General features: G+C 44.4%; 1 protein-coding gene across 1 annotated transcript in view; it reads right to left on the bottom strand.

The window, feature by feature from the left end:
- Positions 1–27,221, bottom strand: part of MCU (mitochondrial calcium uniporter) — a 143,483-nt gene that overhangs the window by 29,213 nt on the left and 87,049 nt on the right. Inside the window, exon 2 of the mRNA XM_073685652.1 lies at positions 6,142–6,211. Within this exon, the coding sequence (XP_073541753.1) occupies positions 6,142–6,211 (70 nt within the window). The remainder of the gene's footprint in view (positions 1–6,141; positions 6,212–27,221) is intronic.

Here is a 27,221-nt window from a genome sequence, read left to right as displayed (position 1 = left end):
GCACACATCAACCATCTGCCTGCTAGCCTAACTGGAGGCTCTGCCATCACAGGTCGTACCTACCCTTTACCCAGAGACTGCCCCGGTCACTTGCCGTGACCTCCTGCCCGTTCATCCAGAGACTGCCCCGGTCACTTGCCGTGACCTCCTGCCCGTTCACTCAGAGACTGTCCCGGTCACCTGCTGTGACTGCCTGCCCGTCTTCCCTGGTCGCCACCCGCTCCCTTACAAGGACCGCCCCCTTGTATAGTAGCTCAGAGGTCCCGCCTCCCAGACCCGTTACAGTTTGCTCGGGCCATGGAACCCGGTGGCACCCAAGCTCCCTCACTCTCGGACCTGTGTCATGAACTGTCCCGTCAGAGGTCCCAACAGGAGTCCATCCTGGGTCACCTGCGGAATGTCAATACTCGCCTGGACACTCTGACTGCTCCACCAGCAACCACCGCCAGAGCCATGACTCGCAATCCGGCAGCTCCGCTGCCCACTAATACGATGGTATCCTACCCCGGACCCCGGCTTTCCGCACCTCCTCGCTTCGGAGGCGACTCCGCTCAGGCTCGGGGCTTTATAAATCAGTGCACCCTGCACTTTGAACTCCTGTCCCACCAGTTTAACTCCGACCGGGCCAAAATTGCCTTCATCATGTCCCATCTCACCGGGGAGGCCCTGGCCTGGCTAAATCCTCTATGGGAGAGAGGAGACCACCTGGTGTCCGACTTGCCTGCCTTTCTCACGGCTTTCCGGAAAGTCTTCGACGAACCTGGACGGAAGACCTCATCCGCATCATCTCTGCTACGCCTCCGTCAGGGAAGTCTCACCGTGGGCCAATATGCCATACGGTTCCGTACCCTTGCCTCGGAGCTGGCCTGGGATAACGACGCTCTGGTATCGGTCTTCTGGGAGGGTCTGTCCGGCCGTATTAAAGATGAACTTGCCGGTCGAGACATTCCTACCACTCTCGATGACCTAATAACTCTTGCCACCCGGATTGACCTACGGTTCCAGGAGCGTGCCAAAGAAGTCACCCGTGAGAGGAGGTTTCCACATCTAGCTCCTACTTTTCAGAAATCCGTCACTCCCTCCGTTTCTCCCCAGGTACACTCTCCTGAGCCTATGCAGGTCGACCAGACCAAGATGGTCAAAACCCGTCAGGACTTACGCCGTGCCGAGGGGAGCTGCTTCTACTGTGGCAGTAAGGAGCACCGGATCCGTACCTGCCCGGAGAGGTCGGGAAACGCCTGTGTCTAGGTTCGCTCAGAGAGGTCGACCTAGACAAGAATAAATCCTCTCCATCTCTGCTGCGGTCAGTCTCAATTATCTGCGGGGAGAATCGTTATTTCGAACTAGCCCAACTTGACTCTGGAGCGGCCGGGAATCTTATTTCACAGGTCCTGGTAGAAAAATACCGCATTCCCACCAAACCTCTGGCTATACCATTATCTGTCGCTGCTGTGGATGGGGGCCTCTTACCACGTCCCATCCAACTCATCACCGAATCCGTAACTCTGCAGGTGGGAATGCTGCATTCTGAGAGCATCTCTTTTCATGTTCTGCCTGGACTCTCTCACGCCCTCTTACTAGGTCTACCTTGGCTCCAGAGACATGCACCCATGCTTGACTGGCAGACCGGAGAAGTCCTTCGCTGGGGACAGGACTGTCATAAGACTTGTTTGGTTCCTGTTCATCCCGCCTGTCCTTCTCCTACCCCAACTAATCTACCTGGACTTCCGATTCCCTATTGGTCATTTGCTGATGTCTTTAATAAAAAGGAGGCAGAGACATAACCCGTTCATAGACCATACGACTGTCCTATCGACCTGTTACCCGGTACTACGCCTCCCCGTGGGCGTATTTACCCACTGTCCGCTGCTGAGACCCGGTCGATGTCCGAATATATTGAGGAGAATTTGGCCAGGGGATTCATCCGGAAATCTACCTCCCCGGCGGGAGCAGGCTTCTTTTTCGTAAAAAAGGACGGCTCTCTCCGTCCCTGTATAGACTATAGAGGCCTTAACCAGATCACGGTGAAGAATAAGTACCCCCTTCCGCTCATTCCAGAATTATTTGATCGTCTGAGGGGGGCTAGAATCTTCACCAAACTGGACCTCCGTGGGGCGTACAACCTGGTCCGTATCCGTCAAGGGGATGAATGGAAGACTGCATTCAACACCCGGGACGGCCACTATGAATATCTGGTAATGCCCTTTGGTCTCTGTAACGCTCCTGCCGTCTTTCAAGAGTTGGTTGATGACATCTTCCGGGACCTTCTCTACTCCTGCGTAGTGGTGTACCTGGACGACATCTTGGTCTTCTCTCCGGATCTCCAGACTCACCGGAGAGACGTTCGTCAGGTCCTGCTCAGGCTCAGGCAGAATCACCTCTTCGCTAAATATGAGAAGTGCCTCTTTGAGCAGACCTCGCTTCCGTTTTTGGGCTACATTATTTCTCAGACCGGCCTTCGAATAGATCCAGAGAAACTGTCTGCCATCGAGAAATGGCCTCGACCGGAGGGGTTGAAGGCCATTCAGCGGTTCCTGGGCTTCGCCAACTACTACCGCCTCTTCATTCCGCACTTCTCTTCCCGGACTGCCCCAATTTCCGCGCTCACCCGTAAGGGCACTAATCCCAGAGAGTGGCCGCCCGAAGCAGAGGAGGCCTTTCTTTCCTTAAAACAGGCCTTCTCTTCCGCCCCGGTGCTGCATCGCCCAGATGGCAACAAGCAGTTCTTCCTGGAGGTTGACGCCTCCTCCTCTGGAGCCGGAGCGGTACTTACCCAAAAATCATCTTCCGGGAGAATGGTAACTTGTGGCTTCTTCTCCAAACTCTTCTCCTCTTCTGAGCGCAACTATTCCATAGGAGATCGAGAGTTATTGGCCATCAAGCTGGCATTGGAGGAGTGGCGTTACCTGCTCGAAGGGGCTCTTCACCCGGTAATAATTTACACTGACCACAAGAACTTGGCTTACCTTCAGCATGCCCAGAGACTTAACCCGCGCCAAGCTCGGTGGTCCTTGTTTTTTGCTCGCTTTGATTTTATTCTTCATTTTCGCCCAGCTGACAAAAACATCAAGGCGGACGCCTTGTCCCGATCCTTTCTGGTGTCTGATCTCGAGGAGGAACCGAAACACATCATCGATCCCGCCAGAGTAATGCAGGTGGCTCCCGTGAGTCTAAATAGTCTCCCTCCCGGTAAGACGTTCGTATCAGTACCTGATCGGGAGAAGATCCTACACTGGGGTCACTCGTCTAAACTAGCTGGCCACGCCGGTCAGAAAAAGACCCTCCAGCTTATTACCCGGCACTACTGGTGGCCTACCCTGCACAAGGACGTAATAGACTTTGTTTCTGCCTGTGTGTCCTGCGCCCGCAACAAGGTTCCGAGACACCTGCCAGCCGGTCGCCTCCTTCCGCTCCCAGTACCTGCTGCCCCCTGGCAGCATATAGCAATGGACTTTATAACTGATCTTCCCGTCTCTGCCGGTTGTACGGTCATTTGGGTGGTCGCTGACCGCTTTTCCAAGATGGCTCATTTCGTTCCCCTGCCAGGCCTCCCGTCTGCACCCGAGCTGGCTAAAGACTTTATCCGCCACATCTTCCGTCTTCATGGCCTGCCCCTCCACATCGTGTCGGATCGTGGGGTACAGTTCACTTCACGCTTCTGGAGAGCCACTTGTAAACTGCTAGACGTCACCCTGGACTTCTCCTCCGCTTACCACCCACAGTCTAATGGTCAAGTGGAGCGGATCAATCAGAACCTGACCAGTTACCTCCGGCACTTCGTTAATGCCCACCATTCAGACTGGGTGGATCTCCTGCCATGGGCCGAATTTTCTTACAACAATCACGAGAGCGAATCTTCCTCCAAATCCCCGTTTTTTGTTGTCTCGGTCAGCATCCTCGGATCCCATTTCCCGTCTCCACCTCGATGGACAATCCGGCTGCGGAATCTCTTGTTAACAAATTTTCCTCCATATGGGAGAGTACCCGATCCGCACTCCTTCTGTCATCCGAGCGTATGAAAAGACATGCTGACAAAAAACGTCTGGATCCTCCTCAATTCCGTCCAGGGGATAAGGTCTGGCTCTCGTCCAAGTATGTCCGGCTCAAGATTCCTTCCTATAAGTTAGGGCCTCGGTTCATCGGTCCTCTGGAGGTCATCAGTCAGATCAACCCGGTGGCCTATAAATTGAAACTCCCGGCCAACTTGCGGATCCCTAACTCCTTCCATGCATCTCTCCTCAAACCTGTGGTACTTAACTCTTTTTCCAAGTCTACAGGTACGCCTCCTGCTCCGGTTTCCGCTGAAAACGAATTTGAGGTAGAGAACATTCTGGCCACCAAAAGGGTAAGAGGGAAGACCTTTTTTCTAGTAGATTGGAAGGGGTTTGGTCCTGAAGAGAGAACGTGGGAGCCCCGGGAGAACATCCATGCCCCTCTCATCCTAGCTAAATTTCTCTCTGGCCTAAAAAAGGGGGGGCCTAAAGGGGGGGGTACTGTAGCGCCGGCGTCCCTGCCCTCTGCTAGGCAGGGACGCTGTTCCCCTCACCCCTCTGCTCCGAGCCCGGCGTCCTCCTCCCGCTCTGCTGGCAGCGCGCGCTCCTTCCCGGCCACTGTGCTTAGGGCGCGCGCGCGCGCTCCCTCCCTCTTAAAAGGGGCCGCGCGCGCCGTCCTAAGGAGTCCCCGGCCAATGGCCGGAGGACTTCACCATATATAAGGCACCTCCTCCAAAATGGAGGTGCCCGAGCAATGTTGTTGCACTGTTCACTACTCTGCTTCAGCCCTCAGGTCCCGTTGCCAGTTACCTGCCAGATTCCTGCCAGTTTGCTGTCTGATTCCTGCCTGATATTCTGCTTACCTGCCTGCTAGCCTGAGGTCCGACGGTCTGCCTACCGACTCCTGTCAGTCTGTCTAAGGACCAGCTTGCCCGCTCACCTGGGAGCGCTCCTCTGCTACCTGCCTGCTAGCCTGAGGTCCGACGGTCTGCCCTCCAACTCCTGTCAGTCTGTCTATGGACCAGCTTGCTCGCTCACCTGGGAGCGCACACCTGTTACCTGCCTGCTAGCCTACCTGGAGGCTCCGCCGTCACGTGCTGTGACCACCTGCCATTCCAGAGACTCCTGCCCGCTCACCTGGGAGCGCACACCTGTTACCTGCCTGCTAGCCTACCTGGAGGCTCCGCCGTCACGTGCTGTGACCACCTGCCATTCCAGAGACTCTCGCTTGCTCACCTGGGAGCACACATCAACCATCTGCCTGCTAGCCTAACTGGAGGCTCTGCCATCACAGGTCGTACCTACCCTTTACCCAGAGACTGCCCCGGTCACTTGCCGTGACCTCCTGCCCGTTCATCCAGAGACTGCCCCGGTCACTTGCCGTGACCTCCTGCCCGTTCACTCAGAGACTGTCCCGGTCACCTGCTGTGACTGCCTGCCCGTCTTCCCTGGTCGCCACCCGCTCCCTTACAAGGACCGCCCCCTTGTATAGTAGCTCAGAGGTTCCGCCTCCCAGACCCGTTACAGATGGCCACTCGTTTTTCTTTACTTAGAATTTGTATTATGGCAAGAAAAAAGCAGCTAACAGTCTATTCAGTAGGACTATCAGCTGTGTATCCACCAGACTTCTGCACAACACAACTGATGGTCCCAACCCCATTTATAAGGCAAGAAATCCCACTTATTAAACTTGACAGGGTACACCTGTGAAGTGAAGACCATTTCCGGTGATTACCTCTTGAAGCTCATCAAGAGAATGCCAAGAGTGTGCAAAGCAGTCATCAAAGCAAAAGGTGGCAACTTTGAAGAACGTAGAACATAACAAAAAAGTGTGAAACAACTGAAAATATGTCTTAAGTATATAATTCTACATGTGTTAATTCATAGTTTTGATGCCTTCGGTGTGAATGTACAATTTTCATAGTCATGAAAATGCAGAAAAATCTTTAAATGAGAAAGTGTGTCCAAACTTTTGGTCTGTACTAATATATATATATTTTTTTTTTATATATATATATATATATATATATATATATATATATACACACACACATTGTATATATTATATTATATAAACACACAGCTATCACACAAATAAGTATATAGATATACACGACCATTGCGACCAATGAGCAATAAACCTACTCACCATCAGAGGGCGATGCTGCACTGCAAAATGCTACTTTTTGGCTCAGCCATGCAGGAAGTCTCTGGTGCACCTACAGAACAGAAATGCATATATTAATCATGAGGGAGGTTATCCAGCAGATTTTCCTCTAATTAATGCCTATAATACATTCTTAGGTCAATTATTTTTAAGAATTTATTAAAAACATTCAAAAACCATCCAAAATTTCCAAGCACGAACAGGGTTCAGTATTAATAGATTAGTAAAATACATAATTTTACATAGAGGAGTCCCTAAAAACATCAGAGCAGTTCAGGCTACAATTGACATAAGCCAATGAAGAACATGGAGAGGTCAATACAATTATCTTCTGGTGCGAAGAAAACGTACAAGTATGTATAGGAAATTAGCGATGCTCAGGATCGGACACAAAATTGGGTTAGCATTGGATTGGACTACGGCAATCACTATTAATACCTCATTATAGTTAAGTCTACAAGATCTCTGCAGCATCCGGAGCCGCCACAGAGAGCAGCACAACCCAAGAAATTCTAAGCCTCTCTTATCTCAGGTTTGCTGCTGACTCCTTGATGAAATCACCGCAAGAACAATAGACATTACTACTCCAGATCACCTTTGGACTCAGAACCATCCCACAATGGCTAATAATTACTAGGAATCTTGAGAAATATGTAGCAACCACAATGCATTTCCCCTCCTTTCCCTCTGCAGCATGTATGGCCATAGAGATAAGCAGACGACTACTGTACCGGTCTGGACAATATGGGGGCTACATAAGACAAACCTCTCATGACGATGTGGCCCCGTATCCTGACATCTTAATGCTGCATTTTTTTGTGCCAGACTAACACATCATCCAAGATAGAAATGTTGTATCCCGACCCTGAACCTCTACACCAGCCTTCTCTTACAATAACGTACTCCAATATACAATGTCTTTCCACGAAAGACACTAGGAAGAGAAAGACAATGCTGCGGTTTCATGATGTATATGCTCTGGGCTACCAGGTCTCCAATGTTCATTGCCTTGCAGTTTCGATCATCACTAAAACAGTGGTATAAAAGCCTGAAGGTTCACATACAATTAAAATAGCAACAATCCATCAGTCGACCACTATTTCTACTAATCCACTTAAAGAAAAAAAAATGTACAAAATTCAAATGTACATGTTCAAATGAGGCTAGGAGACAAGCCACAGCCAGACACCCCTCTGGTACTGGGGAAAAGGATTGGGCAAGCTGAAATCCAACATGCCCAATCATTTCTCCAGAAATCAGCCATAGGAGGAGGAGCTGGAAATCCTCAACCCCTCATACTCAAAAGACTTTGTAAAAATTATTAAGAAAAAGAATGTGACTTGACAGTGATGCCAGACTATACCCTTAGCATATGCACCCCTTTTTTGATTTTGCTGTATGTCGGACCAAACATACCTATAATCCGATAATCTGTAAATCATTACCTGTCATTCTTTCTGATGAATCGGTGACCATTTCATTATTTATGTCCATAGAGGACATCTGACTGATGCAAAAATGAATCATCTCTGTGGTTACTCTTAACCAATCAAGAGAAATACAAGCCTACATGACTGTGCACATAGGTACAGTTGGGCTACCTCCATTCACTTCAATGGAGCTGAGCTGCAGTCCACTAATAGTTGTACCACTAATTTTAGGAGAAAATAGACTTTTTCGAAACCGTAACAACCCTTTTTTTGATTCTATGGTTTACGTATGCGCTGCCAAACCTATCCTGATAAATCTTATATTACTGTATTATAAATAAGGTAATATTGACGGCAGCACTGAATTATGCACGAGCAGAAATATAGCGTTTAATAGGTTTGATGTTCTGCAATAAAGCTGGAAATTCTAAAGGGAAAACAAACGCTGTGCAGGAGGGTGAGGAAAAAAAACAAAATCCCCGTCTACCCACTGCCGCACTTCACCTTCATTAAAACAAGCCATTTATACAAAACCAACAAGCATTTCATGAGCCCCGGACGCACTAAATGAATCCAGCTGCGAGGAGATGAACTCAAAGCCTCTTTATATTAACATTCAGAAGGTGTTCACATGCAACAGGAATGTTCTCCAGGAATCCCCATGTACGGGCCGCTTGTCAATGAGTTTTTTCCCACCAATTCATCTACTGGGAAAAACACGCACTGAAAGGTTCAATGTATTCATATATTAAAAAAAAAGAAATAATGCGGCCTGGCATAACGAGCGCTAATGGGAAAGGGCTTGTCAAAGGAAAAATAAAATGCTGCCATTAACCCTTTTATAGGTTTTTAGATTGTTGGCTGGGGTAAGATAGCCAGAATTTTATGCAATATGGCACAAGACGGAAGACTAAACCTAAGGAAAAATAAATTAGGACAAACCCAAGTTACATATGAATGCTGCAGACATGGACTGCAGCGGACATACTGTATAAAGTTGGCCTCTACACATAAATAATACTACAGGCGAATTTAAGAACGTTCGTAATATTTCTCCACTTTTGGGCCAGTTATTTCCCTTCCCCCCTAAATGTGTCATCCACTTTGGGAAAAAAAAACAGCTCAAGACCAGACAGACTGCCAGCACAGAGTTATCAGGTTATATAGCACATTATACGCTATGGAGAAGGTAGAGCGGAGGAAGAAGGAGAAGCAGAGGGAGACAGATTGTGCTGAGATTCCTAATGTCTTACCTCAACCCTGAGCTGGATTCACATCTACACTGATCACTACTGCTTTATGTCCTCCATGCTGCTGCTTCTGTCCCTGTGCTAAGAAATGAAGAGCAGTAATCCATCTTTGTAGGTTTACCTTAGTGGAGACACTGTAGCAGCTTATCTCCTCCCACCAGCTCAGAGTCAATTGCAAATTAGAAATAGAGCCTGCAGAAGGAAAAACTGGTGAAAAAGCAGGGCACAACTCTTAACTGCCAGCTATATATAGTGTTCTTCCTCGTGTACTCCGTTAATTCTGAAGAAGTTGCTTGAAAGTATAGTTACCCTTTAAGAGGTTCGCTCTCAAATAAGATTTTTTTACAAAAAACAAAAACTGTGCAGCCTAGGTTTTGTATGCATCTTTCCTGTAGAAATTGGTATAAATTGACCTGCGAACAAACACGAGCATGAACTCCACATACAGAATCGTGGACGCCTCAGTTATAAATGTGACTGATGTGTCAGACCCCAGTGGAGCTTATGCTTTTGAGAGTAAACCATGATTCCGTCCACTGGCAGCAAGCTGGATTTTTGCAAAACAGAGCTTTAATATCTAATATATATAATAGTCTTATCCCGTCTGTCTCTCCTTCTGTCCAGGAAATCCCGCGTCGCTGATTGGTCCGGCCGCTGCCAATCAGCGACGCGGGATTTCAGAAAAAGATGGCGGCCGTTAGCGGCTCATCTGCCGCACGGATGTCAGCGGCAATGCAGCCGGGAGATGACCGGCGCTAGCAGCAGCTCGGAGCAGAAGGACCCCGACCGGCGGCGGCGCTGACCTCCATGCGGCTACCGTCGGGAGATCAGCGGCCCGCTGATCTCCTGACGGAAAGTGTGAAGGGAGGACCGGGGAGTGGCGCCGGCTGCTCGCAGTGGAAGTACCCGCACAGGCAGCACCGCTCCCCGTTCCTCACTAATACGATTCGCTGATTGGTCGAGGCCGGCGGCCGCGACCAATCAGCGATATTGGTGCCAAATTTAAACACCGCTTTGCTGCCGCGACCAATCAGCGACTTTGGTGCCAAAATTTAAACACGCTCTCCAGCTCTCACTAACACGGTTCGCTGATTGGTCGCGACCGCTCAGCGATATTGGTGCCAAATTTAAACACCGCTTTGCTGATTGGTCGCGGTCGCGACCAATCAGCAATTTTGGCGCCAAATTTAAACAACGCTCTACTGATTGCGCCCGGTCGGCCGCATACATATAGTAGAATACCCGGATACGTTCGAATCGGGCCACCATCTAGTTTACAATAATTATGCTTTAACATGACAATTTGCTTGCACTGCAATTCCCAAGATCTTTATGCAGAAAATAGGCATCTAAACTAAAACCGTTGCGGACGTTACATAAGAAACAGCACAGAGTTTACAACTCAATCACAACACTGCAGGCAATAAGCAGCTCCGTAGTCACATTTACTGCAAATGGGATTACAGGTCCTCAGTCATAAAAAATTCCCCCATTAGAGGACCTGACAAAGCTACACGTCCATTTTTGCAGCTACAGGGACTTACTGGGGAGCTTCCCAGATCAGGTGAGGTTACCACACACAAACCCAACTACTGCCTCAATGTTTGATGAAGATCAATATTTTTTCAATCTCTTTTTCAAGGTTAATTGATCTCTTCACTGCATTATAAACTTACTCACCCATACATTCACAGGGTAATAGATCACCTATTAGTAATGACACATCTGACAACTCGTGGTAGAGGAAACCACGGCATGAATCACCGGTTCACCAATGATGGAGCTGGTCCATATTAGGTCGCATCTCACACATCAGACATGCCCGGACCGGCTGCAGATCTCCTGACCCGAAATCAACACCCTCACATATGGCCATGAAGCTGCTGAAGTGAGGTCAGGTGACCTGCAGCTGGGCCATATATCGCAGACGGTACTTCAACCGTTATGTTCAGTTTTTCTTTTCCTATAACAAATCAAAGGCAGAACTTTGAACGTCAGTGTGAACCTTGGCTTACTGCACCAGTAAGTGCAGTGCCCCGCGTTATCAGCAGGGCACACAGACGTTAGCTCTGCCACACTACACTTCCTTCCACCATTATCAGTGCCAATGTCCTTATCTCTGACAAACATGTGAAAGCAACAGATAGTTTACTGTTCTCACAAGTGTACAACAAAGTATGAAAAACTTAATGACACCCAAGATCTTATGGCAAAGGCTGTCTGGGGGAAGGATATAGTAGGCAAAGTCAGCTAATGGGTCAGAAACAAGGAAAATAAGCAAATGTAAGGATCAAAGCTCTGTGACCCAGTCATCTAACCAAGTATGCAATTAGTCCAACCAAAAGTTATTCAACAAAAAAAACAAAACAAAAGACAACCTGTGAAAGGCTCGTGGGCTACCAAAGTTCATTGATGAGCGGGGAGCAAAGGCTAACCAGTCTCGTCCAATCCAACAGTAGATCTACTACTGTGAAGAGAACAATTCAGAGAAAGTGAGACGTCCTATTTAATGATCTGCTGGGAAACTGGTACCTGGTATTCATGGGGGTGTTACTTTAACATTACCAGCAACCCAAAGAGATTAGTACACCTCATAACTGTATTCCCTAATAGAGGCGACCTCTTTCCAAAGGAAAATGCATGGTAGCTCAGTGGTTAGCACTGTTGCTTTGCAGCGCTGGGGTCCTGGATTCAAGTCCCACCAAGGACAACATCTGCAAGGAGTTTGTATGTTCTCCCCGTGTTTGTGTGGCTTTCCTCCAGATTCTCCAGTTTCCTCCCAAACTTCAAAGACATACTGATAGGGAATTTAGATTGTGAGCCCCAACAAAGACATGAGGGTCCTACACAATATGAATCCACCTACAGACAAATGTCTAGAGGCCACGTTTTCCTTTCAACCCATTCAGTTAACATACATGCTCAACACAGGCTGCTACCATATACGTTTATGGTGGTTTCTGTAGAGTGGTGTATCTGGAGTTTTTTGGCTACTTAAAAGGGGTAATCTGTGACTATTTTTTTTTCTTATTGGGCTACGAACCTGCAGGCAGAAAGGTAAAGCTACCTGCCTGTGATGATCTGTTCCAGTTCAGAGTGGTCACGGCCGTTCTTGCCAACGATTCTTCAGGTAACACAACATTGCCAGAGCAACTTCTAGTCTTCTGCTGCCAAATTGTGGGAAGGCAACTGTCAGTTAGGAAGATTTCGGCAGGGACGCCCCACCGACAGAGCAGAAGAGGAAGAGCTGCTCTGTTGATATGAGGTCAAACGAAGCAGGAGAGTCATCAGCTGAGCCAGGAGAGGTCTCTGCAGGGCAGAACAGGCAGGTTGTTAGCAAATACCTGCCTGTAAGTTATTAGCACTATAGGGGAAAAACCCTAAGTCCCTGATAACCCCTTAAATACTCCTGTAAATTGATCTATGGATTGAACACAAACACCCATTCATTTCAAGAGAAAGCAATGCTAATCGTTAGATGCCGCTTTAGAATTTACACAGAGCTTGTAGAATTTTACAATCTGGAAACACGAGCCTCTTAATTTGGATAATATTGCAGTTTCACTCTACATAGTAAAAATATGCTTGAATTTTGGTGAAATGACCTGTTAAGACTTTCTCTGTAGAATGCCACGAGTGACATGAACTAATGAATAATTACTAATGATGCGTGAACATGATTTGCGACTGTTTGACAGCTTTAATACATGTGAGGAATTTCTGTTTTTCCAGCATTCGACACATGTATTAAAGCTGTCAAACAGTCGCAAATCATGTTCACGGAGCGAACTTAACACCCGAGCACTCTGAAGATAATAGGTGCTCACCCGAGCATGCTCGTAAATCTCGAGCAAAGAGCATGCTTGCTCATCACTAATAATTACTTTTACCACCGCTGCCAATGAACTGTTCTCCTTCAAGAGGGCAGCGCTTACCAATCTGTAAAAGGCTCTACATGTAGGCCTCCTTTGGCGCACACCTGTACTTTAATGGTGGCACACATCTCCCATACAGGCAACACTAAGCTCTGAGAACATCACTCTGGTGGGCACAATAAAGACATTTAAGCATTTTCACACATCAGTAAAACATTAGTAAAGTGTAAAAAATTTACATAATCTCTCAGGCTGAGGTGGCAAAGGAGAATTCAGAGTCCATAGTTGTTTTGCTCTGGGACTTATTCCAAAATGTAGATTAAAAATAAATAAACTTCCCTCAAGCGGGTTCTATTATTCAACTTTCCTTTTAATAGAGCTGCAGCTCTCAAGAACCATGTTCTTTATAGAGAAGCCATATTTTAAACTCTTGGCTTAGAGCTGGTTAATAATTTCACTGAATTTTCCTATAAAATATCTACACAAAGAATTAGCATGTCAGGCTGGCCAGAAGGCTCGGTGATCCAAAACTTGCAGCAGATAGTGCCGGACCCATCGACAATTGTTTGGTATGTCACCCCACAAGTGTTGTGATCCCAAACATGTGACGTATTTTTTTTTATTTTTATTTTTTAAAGATAAATGGGTTATATAGTTGTCCCGTCAATTTAAATGGTCACTGTCATTTCAACAAACACTGCATAAATCAGCAGTAAAAGCAAATATGAGAAACTTTAATATATCTTATCAAAAATGTGCTTCTTTCTCTACTTCTCCCCTCCCACCACCTCAGCAAATTATCATTCAATCTGAAAAACAGCTCAAATCTCTCTTGGGCTAAAGCAGGATGGAAAGAAAGCAGAGTGAGGTTACAGAGCATATTGAAGTCTATGAAAGGGAAGAGGAGACTGATGCCATCAACATAGTGAGACCAGGTAATAATACTGTAGCTTCTAATGTATACTTCAGTGCTGGAGTCCCAGCCACACAGCTTAGTACTGCTATATAAAGTCCTCAATGCCTCTGTTGCTTCTGTCTGTGCTATATAAAGAAAGCAGATCTGAAATGATCTCTGCCTGCACAGTGTATAGGAAAAATCATGACAGCTTGTCTACACCCACCAAGTCAGAATCAACTTAAAATTAGAAATAGACTGCAGGAGAAAAATTGGTGAAAAATGCAAAATAGAAGACATAACAGCCAGAAATAGTGTTCTTCCTCATGTATACATGACCGCTTACTCCAAGTCATCTGAAATGACAGGTACATGCTTTATTATGCTGCGACATTGCATATAATAAGTATTTAAATGGCCACTATCCGCAGCGATATCAGACGTACAAATAACCAAAAACCAATATTTGAACAAGAATTACAAACTCTCCAAATAGTCTTATCTCTCTGTAGCACATGATGGGTCAAATGCATTTGACATTAACCACTATTATACATCGCAAAATACATACAGTAATTTTATTTTTTTATCAAGAGCAGTTGAAATGATTTCAGCCTTCTAACAGGATCATTTCCATACAGATTACCACATAAACATAAGTACTGAACCTCAACTGAAACCAGTAAAATATGAGAGTACTGTATGTTATAAATATATTTAAGCAAAAGTGATATCTTCATATTTTCATTTCTTGTTGCTGTAACAATTCCGAAACCAAAATATAGCAGAAAAACTGGACTCCGAGAAACCAAACAGAGCTGCGTTTTGGTGCTATGGGCAACAAAATCCTTTTATTCCACAGTTTTGACAGATAAGACCTACTGTGTGACAGTAATGCCAGGTGTGACAAATTCATCAACAGGGTGCGCAATCAGTTCATGAATCTGCCATATTAGACACATTTTTTTCTTGTCTATATTACAGCCACAATTTCCAGGACTGACAGTTTGGGTCACAAGACCTGTCATTAGCTTCAAAAGGGCCTCGTGCTATAATGAACTTTATCTGTCGACGACGCAGCCACAGCTTAACTTCCGAAAAATCCAACATGTCCGACTGGTGTGTTGAAAAAGAACGAAAGTTTGTTGATCAGTCACTGGTCAAAACCATTAGCTGACTGCAAACCATGTCCTATGAGGAACGGTTGAAGGATCTGGGAAATGTTTAGCTTGCAAAAAAAGAAGGCTAGGAGGAGACTTAATAGCGGTCTACAAATATCTGAAAGAATGTCACACTGTAGAGGGATCTGCTTTATTCTCATTTGCACATGGAAACACAAGAAGCAATGGAATGAAACTGAAAGGGAGAAGATACAAATTAGATATTAAAAAAAACTTTTTGACAGTGAGGGTGATCAATGAGTGGAACAGGCGGCCATGAGAGGTGGTGAGTTCCCCTTCAATGGACGTCTTCAAACAGAGGCTGGACAGACATCTGTCTGAGATGGTTTAGTGAATCCTGCATTGAGCAGGGGGTTGAACACTGTGACCATGGAGGTCCTCCCAACTCTAACATTATATGATCATTTGCTGTAATCGTTCGTTTTGACTGAAGTCAGCGCTGCTTATAGCAACTAAACAGATTGCGGCTTTTATTTTTACACCTAAAATGTGACTGGTTGCTATGGGCAACACTGACCGTTCTTGTAGGACCCTAATAAAACTGTAGATGCCCAAGATATTGTGGAATTCCCATCACACAGCAACATTCCTGCTTCATATTCTCCTCCGCTTCTTCCAGCCTAAAAGGTTAATAATGTGGGATAAGGTTTAATATGAATGCAATAGTAAATGCCACTTCATGAGGACCTACTTTCTAACATACACAGATTAAGGCCACATACACGCAGTATTGTGGAGTCGAAGTCTGTGTCCATTTTGGTCGAGTCGATATAAAATGGACGGACTAACTCCTAAAATATATCATAAATTGGGTACAGTAGTATAATGCAGAATGAGCTGAAAATGTTTTCATAAGAATTTGGGAAAGTTATGAAATGTCCTATAAATGTCTGTTCTATTCCTGATTTAAGGATTTCAGGTTTTAGTTGAGATGAATCTGTGCTGCACTTTATGTACATGCTCAGTAGTAAAGCTCATCAGATCAGAGGATAAAGGCACTGGGAAGGAATGCATGCACTCATCTCAGAACTGCTAGAGTGAGCAGGAAAACCGGATTAGGGCAAGTAAATATCTTGATTTTTGTATCATAATGGTGATGAAAAGCCCGAGGTTACCATTTTACTACAGTAAATGTATGATTTTCAGAGTTTTGGTACTACTACCACTGGATAGGTATCCTGAAAATCTTTTTGCTTTGATAACATCAGTGTTTTACCAGCATGAGATTATCACTAGAGAAATAATTGTCTTGTGCTATGAAGTCCTCCTGCTCAGTGTAGACACGCCTCCACCACTGATGGGAAGCTTTCTGCCTATGCACAGAGTACACAGAAAGCGGCCAATCGGTGGGGGCGGGGTTATAGAGAGCTCAGCATTCAGAGAACTGCTAGACCTCCAGCAGAGAAATCAGTGATTTTAACAAAACTGCAGCAAGCAGCCCAGTAAGTAATATATCGCTGGAATCGGGGTCTCAGCTCCAACATAATGCTGCTTTCAAAGATAAAACTAGGTGACATTCCTTTTAATGGTTAGCCTGCACCAGAGCAGAAATCACTATGCAGCCCATGTATAACAGATTCCAAAAAGATGGGCTGGAGCTACTGAGCATGTGTGTCCATCATTGGCCATACTAGGCGTACTTATGAAGGGAATTATGAAGGCATCAGTGGGCACCATGACACATGTAACTGCACTATCTAGACACTGAAGAACTCCTATTGAAAAAGTTCTTATTCCTGCGTGATTTAAGCAAATAGTGTAACATTTAAGCATAGGACACCTCCATTAAGAAAAATCATCATTCATCAACCAAGAGCCTAGCAGCTGGGGGAATTATTCTGACTTTATATAAAAAAAAAAAAAAGTGATTTGATATTACAATGACTTTATACTGCGGAGAGTAAGAAAATGAGGAGAGTTTGGATGTCACAAAAACGGCTTACTGGTCATTCATCCTTGCAAAGTCGCATAATTAATTATTAACGCATTATATCTAAGAGATGCAGACAGATAAATGTTAATGTCTGCCTAAACACCCTCTTAGCTCTGGTGTTACAAGATAGGAGTTGTCATACCGTATCTGCGGTGATATACATGGACATTCTGAACTTAGAAGCCATGGTTGCACAAACGCCCATGTGACAGCAACTAAAAAAAGTTTCAAAATCCAAAATAAAATAAGGAATTTTTATGTTCTCATGACCTACAAAAAAAGGTCAAAAAGCTATTCCTAGCAACCAAATACAGTTTCAGAGTGCGTTATACTGCAAAAGTGACACTAAGTTTGTAATCTCAAAACGCCGAATTTTACAAAGTGGAGTATTTCCCAGGACTCCATAGAAATAACCCAATATATTATCTTAAACAGATACAAGAAATGCATGTGGGACGGGCATTGTGAGGCCTTACAGGGAGTCTGTCAGTACAAACTGACTGTTCAAACAAAGCACAGACACTTGGTGCCCCTCTGGCATGGTCAATGTTGAGTGCACCTTCCATTCATCCTCCACCCTCCTCTTCCTTGATTGACAGCTTTGGCCTTCATATGCCAAAAAGGAGGTAGGGATGGTGCACTGAACAGTTTGGATATGCCAATGGTGCACTGAGCACTCGTTCTAGGTTTCAATAGTCATTTTGTGCCACCAAATTCCCTTCAAAATAACTTAATCACATAGACTGCCGCAATTCAGAGGTAATACCTAAAATCCTTGCAGATATACGGATCGAACCTTAGAACACCATAAGGGTCCATGATGATCCAAACTCAAACCTGAATATGGTGCAGTGTATTGTGTCCCTAGTGTGGCCCATTTATGGTGAGATTTTGTGGTGTCTTTTTCCTTTCGACATTTTATGAAGAAACCAACAGCTTTGAAAGTCAGTCTAATAAGCCAAAGAAATTTTTTTTCTATGAATAGCCTTTTAACCCTTTGAGGACCAAGGGACATATCTGTCCCATACATTTAAACTGCCCCAAATGCAACTGAACCAACTTAGGATCCTGTTAAACAGGATGTAGTCAGCATGAGCCACGGAGCCCAATGATTAGCTGCAGCGCTATAGGTGTAACATCAATGAAGCCTGTAACGATCACAGGAGCAGCGGCGGTGACGCAGTGTTGGACCTGAGGAGGGTAAGAAATACATGATTGTATTCTTTTTAACACTAATATGATGAATAAATACAAAAAAATTTAATAGGGGTAAATACCTCAACAATAAAAGCACATTATCAACTCAGTACGTCAATGCTCCACAGTGCCGCTATTCTGGTGGACTCCGCCGGTCCATGTGGCACATGACCACTGAGGACAGTGATTGCCTGCAGTGGTCACTTGCATACTGGAGGTGATGTTATCACTGAAGGTCCATTGAATAAGTAATGTAACTAATTTTCAGCTGTGATACCTTTTAAAAAAAAAAATCCCTGACAATAGTAATAAAAAGACGCATTTATTTCCATGGGTTGGAGCAGTACGGTAATGGTCATACATCTTGTACTAATACTGATGGGATGTTAAAGCTGCGCACCATTGTATGGAGAGCATCAATCGTTACAGTAGAGGTAAAAAGGGATGCAAGAGTTAAAAAAAAAAAAAAAAAAAAAAAAAAATCACTTCTTTATAAGCTTCATCCAGGACCATTTTAAAAGCTGGCGGCCGCTTTGACCTAGGTGACCATACTTGTGTCCTGCGTGTCATTACTACAGTACATGACTTCTTGAAGTCTCTTTTCGCTAGCCAAAACCACTTCCTTGAAACCAGATCCAGCGCTATGTCTTTTACACAGCAGATAACCTTGGTTGAGACCACTGCAAGGTTACAGCATTACCTCCACTCTTATTTTATCCTCATCATCTGTGTGTGGCGATCGCTGGGGAAAGGAAGCAGATACTGCAGAAAACGAGTCCTTCTGCATGCTGAGCACATCAGAAAAGAGAAAAAAAAAAACACATAAAAGCCACGCTGGAGAGGAAGAATTATGAGATGTATCTTCACATCTCCTGCAGATGACGAAACAAGGATTCCACCGGTGTAGAATTTCTAATAAGCGGCAGTCATAGGTCACCCAGGATACTACTGAAGATTCCCTGAAACTAGTGAAATATCAAGCATCACACCCATAGTAGACACAATAACGCAGCATATAGATATAAGCAGAGAACCTGGGTACTCCGGTCATTGCTGCCAAACGCATAGGCAAACAGTGAGTCAATTTTCCTGCAGCCCCGTCCCACAGGGACCAGGGCGCAAAGCAAACAGTTTACTGCTTGCAAATGCTTAAAGAAATATTTAACCATCCATTGCCAACAAAATGGTGATTGGATACTTCATTAATAGATGAAATCTGTTCCATGCAATGGCGGGCCGCTTGACTCTGCAGCACATATTACATTTTATTTTCTTGCCTAATGCAAAATAAATAGATTTTATAAAGAAATGGAGCAAACGTCTGGCTGTCTGAACGAATCAGCTTACTTAGTCATATCCTAGCGTACATTACATTCATTACCGGGCTGCTGTCATGACTGTGAAGGCAGCTGTCAAACTATGGGAATAAAATATCAAGCCACAAGTTTCTTCCAAAAATATATAGAAACATATTACACACACATTATATAATGGTACTCTGTGCCCAAAAAGGCCACTGGACATAATTACATGAAGCCGTTTACATGCAGCCTAGGTAAGAGCAGCGAGGCCATTACAACCTACTGCAAGCCTCTGCAGGTGAAATAGCCGTCCTCCTGCACAATCAAGCAAACTGAAGATAGTAATTTTACTTTTTGGTAAAGGATACCACCATTTTTAAACATAGCATCAATAGAAGTTTTTATTTTCAGTCTCTTTTCCATGGTCAGCCATTTATAACAACACGAGTATCAGAACTTCACGTTTACACCAACTGAGATGAAAACACGCACACACACACATACTGTTCATACAATCTAGATACATATCTATATCATGTGTGTCACAAATATATACTTCAATGTGTCTAGTGATACACACAAGTCTCAAAATGCATACAAAAATGGGGCATGGATACAACGCCATGAGGAGTCAAACTGAGTCAGAGTCAGACTATTGTCGTACTTCAGTTTTAGGTGCAACGTAATGGTCTAAAATAAGCCAACTAAAAGCAGGCGCAAGTGTATAACTTTTAGAAAGATGTACCAAATTATGTATCATGTGCACCACTGTAATTTTCAGACTGCCTGGACCTCCAACACTGGACAGCATCCCCCGACAAGACATAGAAGTGAAACGCACATTGGGTGATGTGGAAATTGTATTTCTGACTATTTCAGATAGGAGTGCTTGTTATGTTAATACTAGCAGTATTGTCCTGCACTTACCCCCTGTTTTACTTGCAGTATTTTCACCTAATTAGTTTACATTATACCTTTCTGCATATTATTTTCTTTTATTTGTGTATGGCCTACATGAATTTTGTGGTGGATCTTTCTGGCTCGTCATTGTAATTTTTACATACTGTATATGAATTGTTTTTCAAGGGCAGATTCTGATTTAATTTACTCTTTCCTTAAGGTTTGGTAGGTTTAATGTGGTTGCTATATTTTTTCAATAAAGAGGTCATTTTTGTATTTGTACCATCCAATATATTTAGTTTTCTTTTGACGATCAGTTGTGATTTTATACTGGAAGGTGTTTCTTGTACAATACTGACTATCATAAGTGTTTACTATTAGACAGCAATAGTAAATGTTCCACACACACACTATATATAGTACTAATCTCATTGGGTACTGATACCTCTTGTTATAAATGGCTGACCATGGAAAAGGGGCTGGAAATAAAACTTCTATTGATTGATAGAATTAGCTATATTATATTTGGCAGAACTATTCAACTTGCTTTGCATTTATATTTAATCACTTCTAGCAGAACACCACGGCCTGCCGTACACGCTGAGATTGGTGCAGAATGCCCAGTAACTTTGTTGGCTGTTTAAGGCGGTTATTTTTATTTCATTGAACAGCACAACTCGCATCAACCCAAAAAAGGTAGATCAATTGACAAGAATATCCAAAAAAGGATAATAAAGCAAACTATCTTTAAAGAAGAACCATGAAGCATCTGGGCTCTTGGCAAGGTCTTCTCTACATCGTTCAACAGATTAAAACAATGGCCTACATTATCACAGACGACGCCAGCAAAATAATAAAAATGGCATGATAGGTGGGTTCCGACTTCTGGGAAATCTACTCATCCCAAGAATGAAGCATTGATTCAGCAAATCATCCTCTACAATGTTTTTCCTTGCACAGTCCAGACCTCCGGACTTTGCAGCAAACTGCAGCTAGCCCATTTGCTTGAATGGATCTGTGCTGTAGTTCTGCGGTACAGCACATGGCGAGGATGCTGCAGTGCATGGAGACGACTTAATTCTCAGAAATGGTCCCAAATGAGGGCTACCGCAGTGCTTCACATACTGTAAGGCTGGCCTCATATGAGGAGCTTTTCATAGAAGTGATTATATTTTACATAATTATTTCTATGGATGCATCAATATTTAGTTAACCTCAGTTGCCTCATTTGTCACATAGCACTGTTTTTATTGGGTTCAGTAGACAAAAAAAAAAAATGAAAATTAGGAAATATTTTCAATTTTAGCATAAGCTTTCACTACAAATGGTGAGGCCTGTGCCTTTTCCTGGTCTGTCTGATGAAGCCTCAGTACAAAAAAAAGTTGAGAATCCCTGTGCTCTTACGGATCAGAAAGTTATTGCATATTGTGACCTTAGCCATCACTTTATGTAATGTATATAACGCTTGAAGTGCTAAACCTAAGCCAAAGAGGATCAGAAGGATAGAGGGATGTACACAGTGACACAGCTGCACAGTGCCGGCTGAGCAAAGAACAGCTCATCAGTAGGGGTGCCGGGTGTCAGACCCCCATTGATCTGATAAAATCATGACCTATTGTAAGGACAGGTCATCAACATCATTTGACTAGAAAATACCTTCAGGCCATGTTCACCAATGCAAAACGTTTTCTTTCTGCCCTTCACCTTTTTTGCTGTGTTTTTGGTGGAGATTTGAAGGAGTATTTTTACCACGGTTTATTTTTATTTATTTATTTTTTTAAAAGTGCAGAAACCAGCGAGGAGGAGGTCCAGGTTTTTTCCAAGCTACTTATAGATATCTATATAGAAAAAATGCACTTAAACCCCAGAGTAGGCATGAGCCTTCAGAAAATTACACCCACTTTGTAGGATATCAGTCAGGTATGTTTAAGTCTAAACTATGTTGTTCTCTTAAATGCCGCAGTGTTTTAATCACCACGGGGCACCGAGCAGCACTGGAGACTAGTTGAACAGGTATGTCTCCGGTGGCTTCTCCCTGCCCGCTGCCCTGCAGTGACCGATCTCTTTTCAGGCACAGGCAGGAGACACCTGTCAGTCGCTGCCAGAGAGGGGAGAGGCTATCGGGGAAATGCCTGTGAGACTAGTTTCCAGTGCAGCTCGGTCCTGGGAAGCTATTAAACTAGGTTTTTTGCTGAAATGCTGCAAGGTTTAGAGTTAAACATACATGGCTGAAACATGCAGCTCTGTCTGATACATGCGGCCTGTGGATCAGCTGTCAGGATCCCTCTATAGACATCTCTATTGCTTTGCTGTAAGCCACAATAAGGCAAGATATAACCACTATGTGCACAGAGGAATGAAACCCTGGTCTGAGGTGTGAAGGGCCATTGTCCACAACCCCCTGCGCATATCACATAGCTTTTTGATTCTGGTATCATGGCCAGAAATTCCACCCCAAATGCTAGGGATCAAAGTTAGACATTGACTAGACGGGATTAGCAATCCTAATACGGGAGCATATTCTTGTGTAAAACTGGCCCAACAATTTATGACATTTCCCTATATAACACTCATTTATTTAAATAGAGAATGAACCCCTTGCTGTACCTGTGGTCTGTAATACATACACATATATATTATATGTAACACACACTAATCCAAAGAAATTACATTGAAATATAGGAGACATCCTTTCAAAAGGTCTATACCAATTCTCAGTGTACGCCTAGTGATAAAACATTGATGATATACGTATATATACAAACAGCCCGAGAACCCTCCACCACACCGCAGACTTCATTTATTCCTACTCCATCCTCCCCATTTATCAAGCCTGACAGAGGCACTTTTCATCTGTCCGCCTATACATCCTTCCACAGCTGAGTGGAAGAGTTAATGTCCTGAGAAGCCCAAGGAAGACCATAAATGTAAGTTTCATTAAAAAGCTTAAGTTAAACGAGGAATCCCCAAGCTGTGAATCAGCTAGTGTCTCCATCACTGCAAATGCTGATTAATAGTATTTGGAATTTATGGACAACGGTGCACATTTGTAACATTTTCTATTTAATACACTGCTCAAAAAAATAAAGGGAACACTCAAATAACACATCCTAGATCTGAATGAATGAAATATTCTCATTGAATACTTTGTTCTGTACAAAGTTGAATGTGCTGACAACATAATCACACAAAAATCATCAATAGAAATCAAATTTATTAACCAATGGAGGCCTGGATTTGGAGTCACCCCCAAAATTAAAGTGGAAAAACACACTACAGGCTGATCCAACTTTGATGTAATGTCCTTAAAACAAGTCAAAATGAGGCTCAGTATTGTGTGTGACCTCCACGTGCCTGTATGACCTCCCTACAACGCCTGGGCATGCTCCTGATGAGGTTGCGGATGGTCTCCTGTGGGATCTCCTCCCAGACCTGGACTAAAGCATCTGCCAACTCCTGGACAGTCTGTGGTGCAACGCGACGTTGGTGGATGGAGCGAGACATGATGTCCCAGATGTGCTCAATCGAATTCAGGTCCGGGGAACGGGCGGGCCAGTCCATAGCTTCAATGCCTTCATCTTGCAGGAACTGCTGACACACTCCAGCCACATGAGGTCTGGCATTGTGCTGCATTAGGAGGAACCCAGGGCCAACCGCACCAGCATATGGTCTCACAAGGTACCTAATGGCAGTCAGGCTACCTCTGGCGAGCACATGGAGGGCTGTGCGGCCCTCCAAAGAAATGTCATCCCACACCATTACTGACCCACTGCCAAACCGGTCATGCTGAAGGATGTTGCAGGCAGCAGATCGCTCTCCACGGCGTCTCCAGACTCTGTCACGTCTGTCACATGTGCTCAGTGTGAACCTGCTTTCATCTGTGAAGAGCACAGGGTGCCAGTGGCGACTTTGCCCATCCTGGTTTTCTGTGGCAAATGCCAAGCGTCCTACACCGTGTTGGGATGTGAGCACAACCCCCATCTGTGGACGTCGGGCCCTCATAACACACTCATGGAGTCGGTTTCTAACCGTTTGTACAGACACATGCACATTTGTGGCCTGCTGGAGGTCATTTTGCAGGGCTCTGGCAGTGCTCCTCCTGTTCCTCCTTGCACAAAGGAGGAGGTAACGGTCCTGCTGCTGGGTTGTTGCCCTCCTATGGCTCTCTCCACATCTCATGGTATCGGCTCCATGCTCTGGATACTGTGCTGACAGACACAGCTACCCTTCTTGCCACAGCTTACACTGATGTGCCATCCTGGATGAACTGCACTACCTGAGCAACTTCTGTGGGTTGAACTGTAGACACCGCCTCATGCTACTGTACCTCTAGGGGTGAGAGCAATGGCAAAATGAAAAAGTGACCAAAAACAGCCAAAAAGGATGAGAACAGAGAAATGGTCTGTGGTCACCACCTGCAGAACCACTTGTAATTGTCTATCATTTCTACCAGTTGTCTGTTCCATTTGCACAACAGCAGGAGAAATTGATTCACAATCAGTGTTGCTTCATAACTGGACAGGTAGATTTCACAGAAGTGTTACTGACTTGGAGTTACATGGTGTTGTTTAAGTGTTTCCTTTATTTTTTTTGAGCAGTGTATATGGCTGTGTGCCCACGTAGCATTTTTCAAGCGTATATGCTGCGGAATTTCCGCAGCGTAAACGCTTGAAAAACGCATGTATATCCGCACCCCATGGTCCCCAATGGGATTCCACAAGTTCTATGCACATGTTGCGGATTTTTCCGCAGCGTTTATGCCGCGTTCAAAAATCCGCAGCATGTCATTTAATTTTGCGTTTCCGCAAGCGGAATTGCCTTAGTCCAATGCATAAAAAACGCAAGGCAATTCCGCATGTGGAAAACGCGTGATAAACGCACGAAAAATGCGCGATAAACGCGTGCGGAATTCCGCATGCGTTTTTCCGGGAGAGGACTTGCATTTATGCAGCAGAAATTTTCTGCTTCATAAATGCAACGTGGGCACATAGCCTAAAACCAAATGGTACAAGGTCCTCAACATACTGGCTCTGGGATCCAAGAATTACTGCAAAGCCATGACTTAAAAATAAACCTCCAAGATATTTGGCTATTATTTTTATTTACTTTATCTATTAGCTTCAGAATACCCCGACAGCCATACAATACTATAAAGCAGCTCTCCACTAAACACTAAAGCTAGAAAAGAAGGTTTAAATTAGACAAGAAAAATAGCTTCTCTATTTATTAATCTGCAACATTTTCTTAAAGGGAATCTGTCACCCCTTTGGAGTTATCAGACCTCTAATATGGGCATACAGGTTATATGTATGCATATGTATGTATAGCTCAAGGCGCTTTTTTTTTTTTTTTTTTTTAAATCTCCCTGCGCTATTTTACTTGTCTGCTCCAGTGTGCAGGCGCCGGGGAGTCACTGTGACTTCCGCTCCAGTGACCACCGGCGTGCGCAACAATGAGGTTTGGTCCAAAATTACCCCCAGCATCCTGCTATCCGGGAGAAGAGGGGACCACCTTATTGTTGCACATGCCGGAGGTCACTGGAGCGGAAGTCACAGTGACTCCCCGACGCCTGCGCACTAGAACAGATCAGTAAAATAGGGGAGGGAGAAAAAAAAATGCGCCTTAAGCTATAGGCGCATTGCGAATGCGCGGGATGTTCAGCTCTAGACTGCATGTCACAGGGCCCTGTGACGTGCAGGAGCGGGCAGGGGAGGGGGTTAAATTAAGCATATAGGCGGGCATTTCTTGGCGTCCTCCGGAAGCCAAGCCTAGAAAAATGGATTGAATAAAAAGATTTCTCTGCAATCAGATCTCTAGTATGGGCCATACAGGTAACTATAGATTTACATTTCTATACCCTGTATGCCCATATTAGAGGTTTGATATCTCCAAAGGGGTGACAGATTCCCTTTATTGATCCTGAAAGTCCTTTTTGTAAAAATCATGCACAGAATTGAGGAGTTAATCTTCTGCTGTTCAATTCCACCCTTGGCTGGATAAAGGGGCTGGGGGCTCAGTGATCTTTTGTCCTATTGCATGCTTATCAGTGATGAGTCTGCTGCAGCCAGTAGTCTTACAGCCAGACATAGTAAAGTGAAGCGGGGTGCACAGCAATGCGTCTGAGAAACAGTAGATAATTAATCTGACAGCAATGCATGCAAACATTTCTTTTTGCTAGATTACATACTAGATTTGATGCAAATAGATATGCAGGACCCAGTCAAATCGGCCATGTTCATAACATGTGGCTGCTGGAGGAGAGCCCTGAAACCTCCTCCTAGCTGTGGGCATCACCAGCTTTTCTTTTGATTTGTTGGCCTGGTGTCGCACTACATTGGCATCATGCCAAAAAATGACGTCACGCCAGGCTGGCTAATCAAAAGAGGAACTTTGGATGCCACTAGGTAAGGGGCAGTTCTCAGGGCTCCCATATCGTAGCCACTGATTAATGATGTGGCCAATGGACTGGATCCTAGTAACTCTACACAGGGATGTCAAACTCAAACACACGGAAGGCCAAAAATTAACCCTTGTATAAACTCGCGGGCAACCTTGATATTTATTTAAAAAATGTCTACAATTGAGTAAATTTTTCCTCATCATATACAGTACAGACCAAAAGTTTGGACACACCTTCTCATTTAAAGATTTTTCTGTATTTTCATGACTATGAAAATTGTACATTCACACTGAAGGCATCAAAACTATGAATTAACACATGTGGAATTATATACTTAACAAAAAAGTGTGAAACAACTGAAAATATGTCTTATATTCTAGGTTCTTCAAAGTAGCCACCTTTTGCTTTGATGACAGCTTTGCACACTCTTGGCATTCTCTTGATGAGCTTCTAGAGGTAGTCACCAGAAATGGTTTTCACTTCACAGGTGTGCCCTGTCAGGTTTAATAAGTGGGATTTATTGCCCTATAAATGGGGTTGGGACCATCAGTTGTGTTGTGCAGAAGTCTGGTGGATACACAGCTGATAGTCCTACTGAATAGACTGTTAGAATTTGTATTATGGCAAGAAAAAAAGCAGCTAAGTAAAGAAAAACGAGTGGCCATCATTACTTTAAGAAATGAAGGTCAGTCAGTGTGAA

The sequence above is a fragment of the Phyllobates terribilis genome, unplaced genomic scaffold (assembly GCF_046119375.1).
Source record: "Phyllobates terribilis strain yellow unplaced genomic scaffold, ASM4611937v1 Scaffold_5__5_contigs__length_657084704, whole genome shotgun sequence".
Classification (NCBI taxonomy): domain Eukaryota; kingdom Metazoa; phylum Chordata; class Amphibia; order Anura; family Dendrobatidae; genus Phyllobates; species Phyllobates terribilis.
This window is presented reverse-complemented; position numbering and strand designations above follow the sequence as displayed.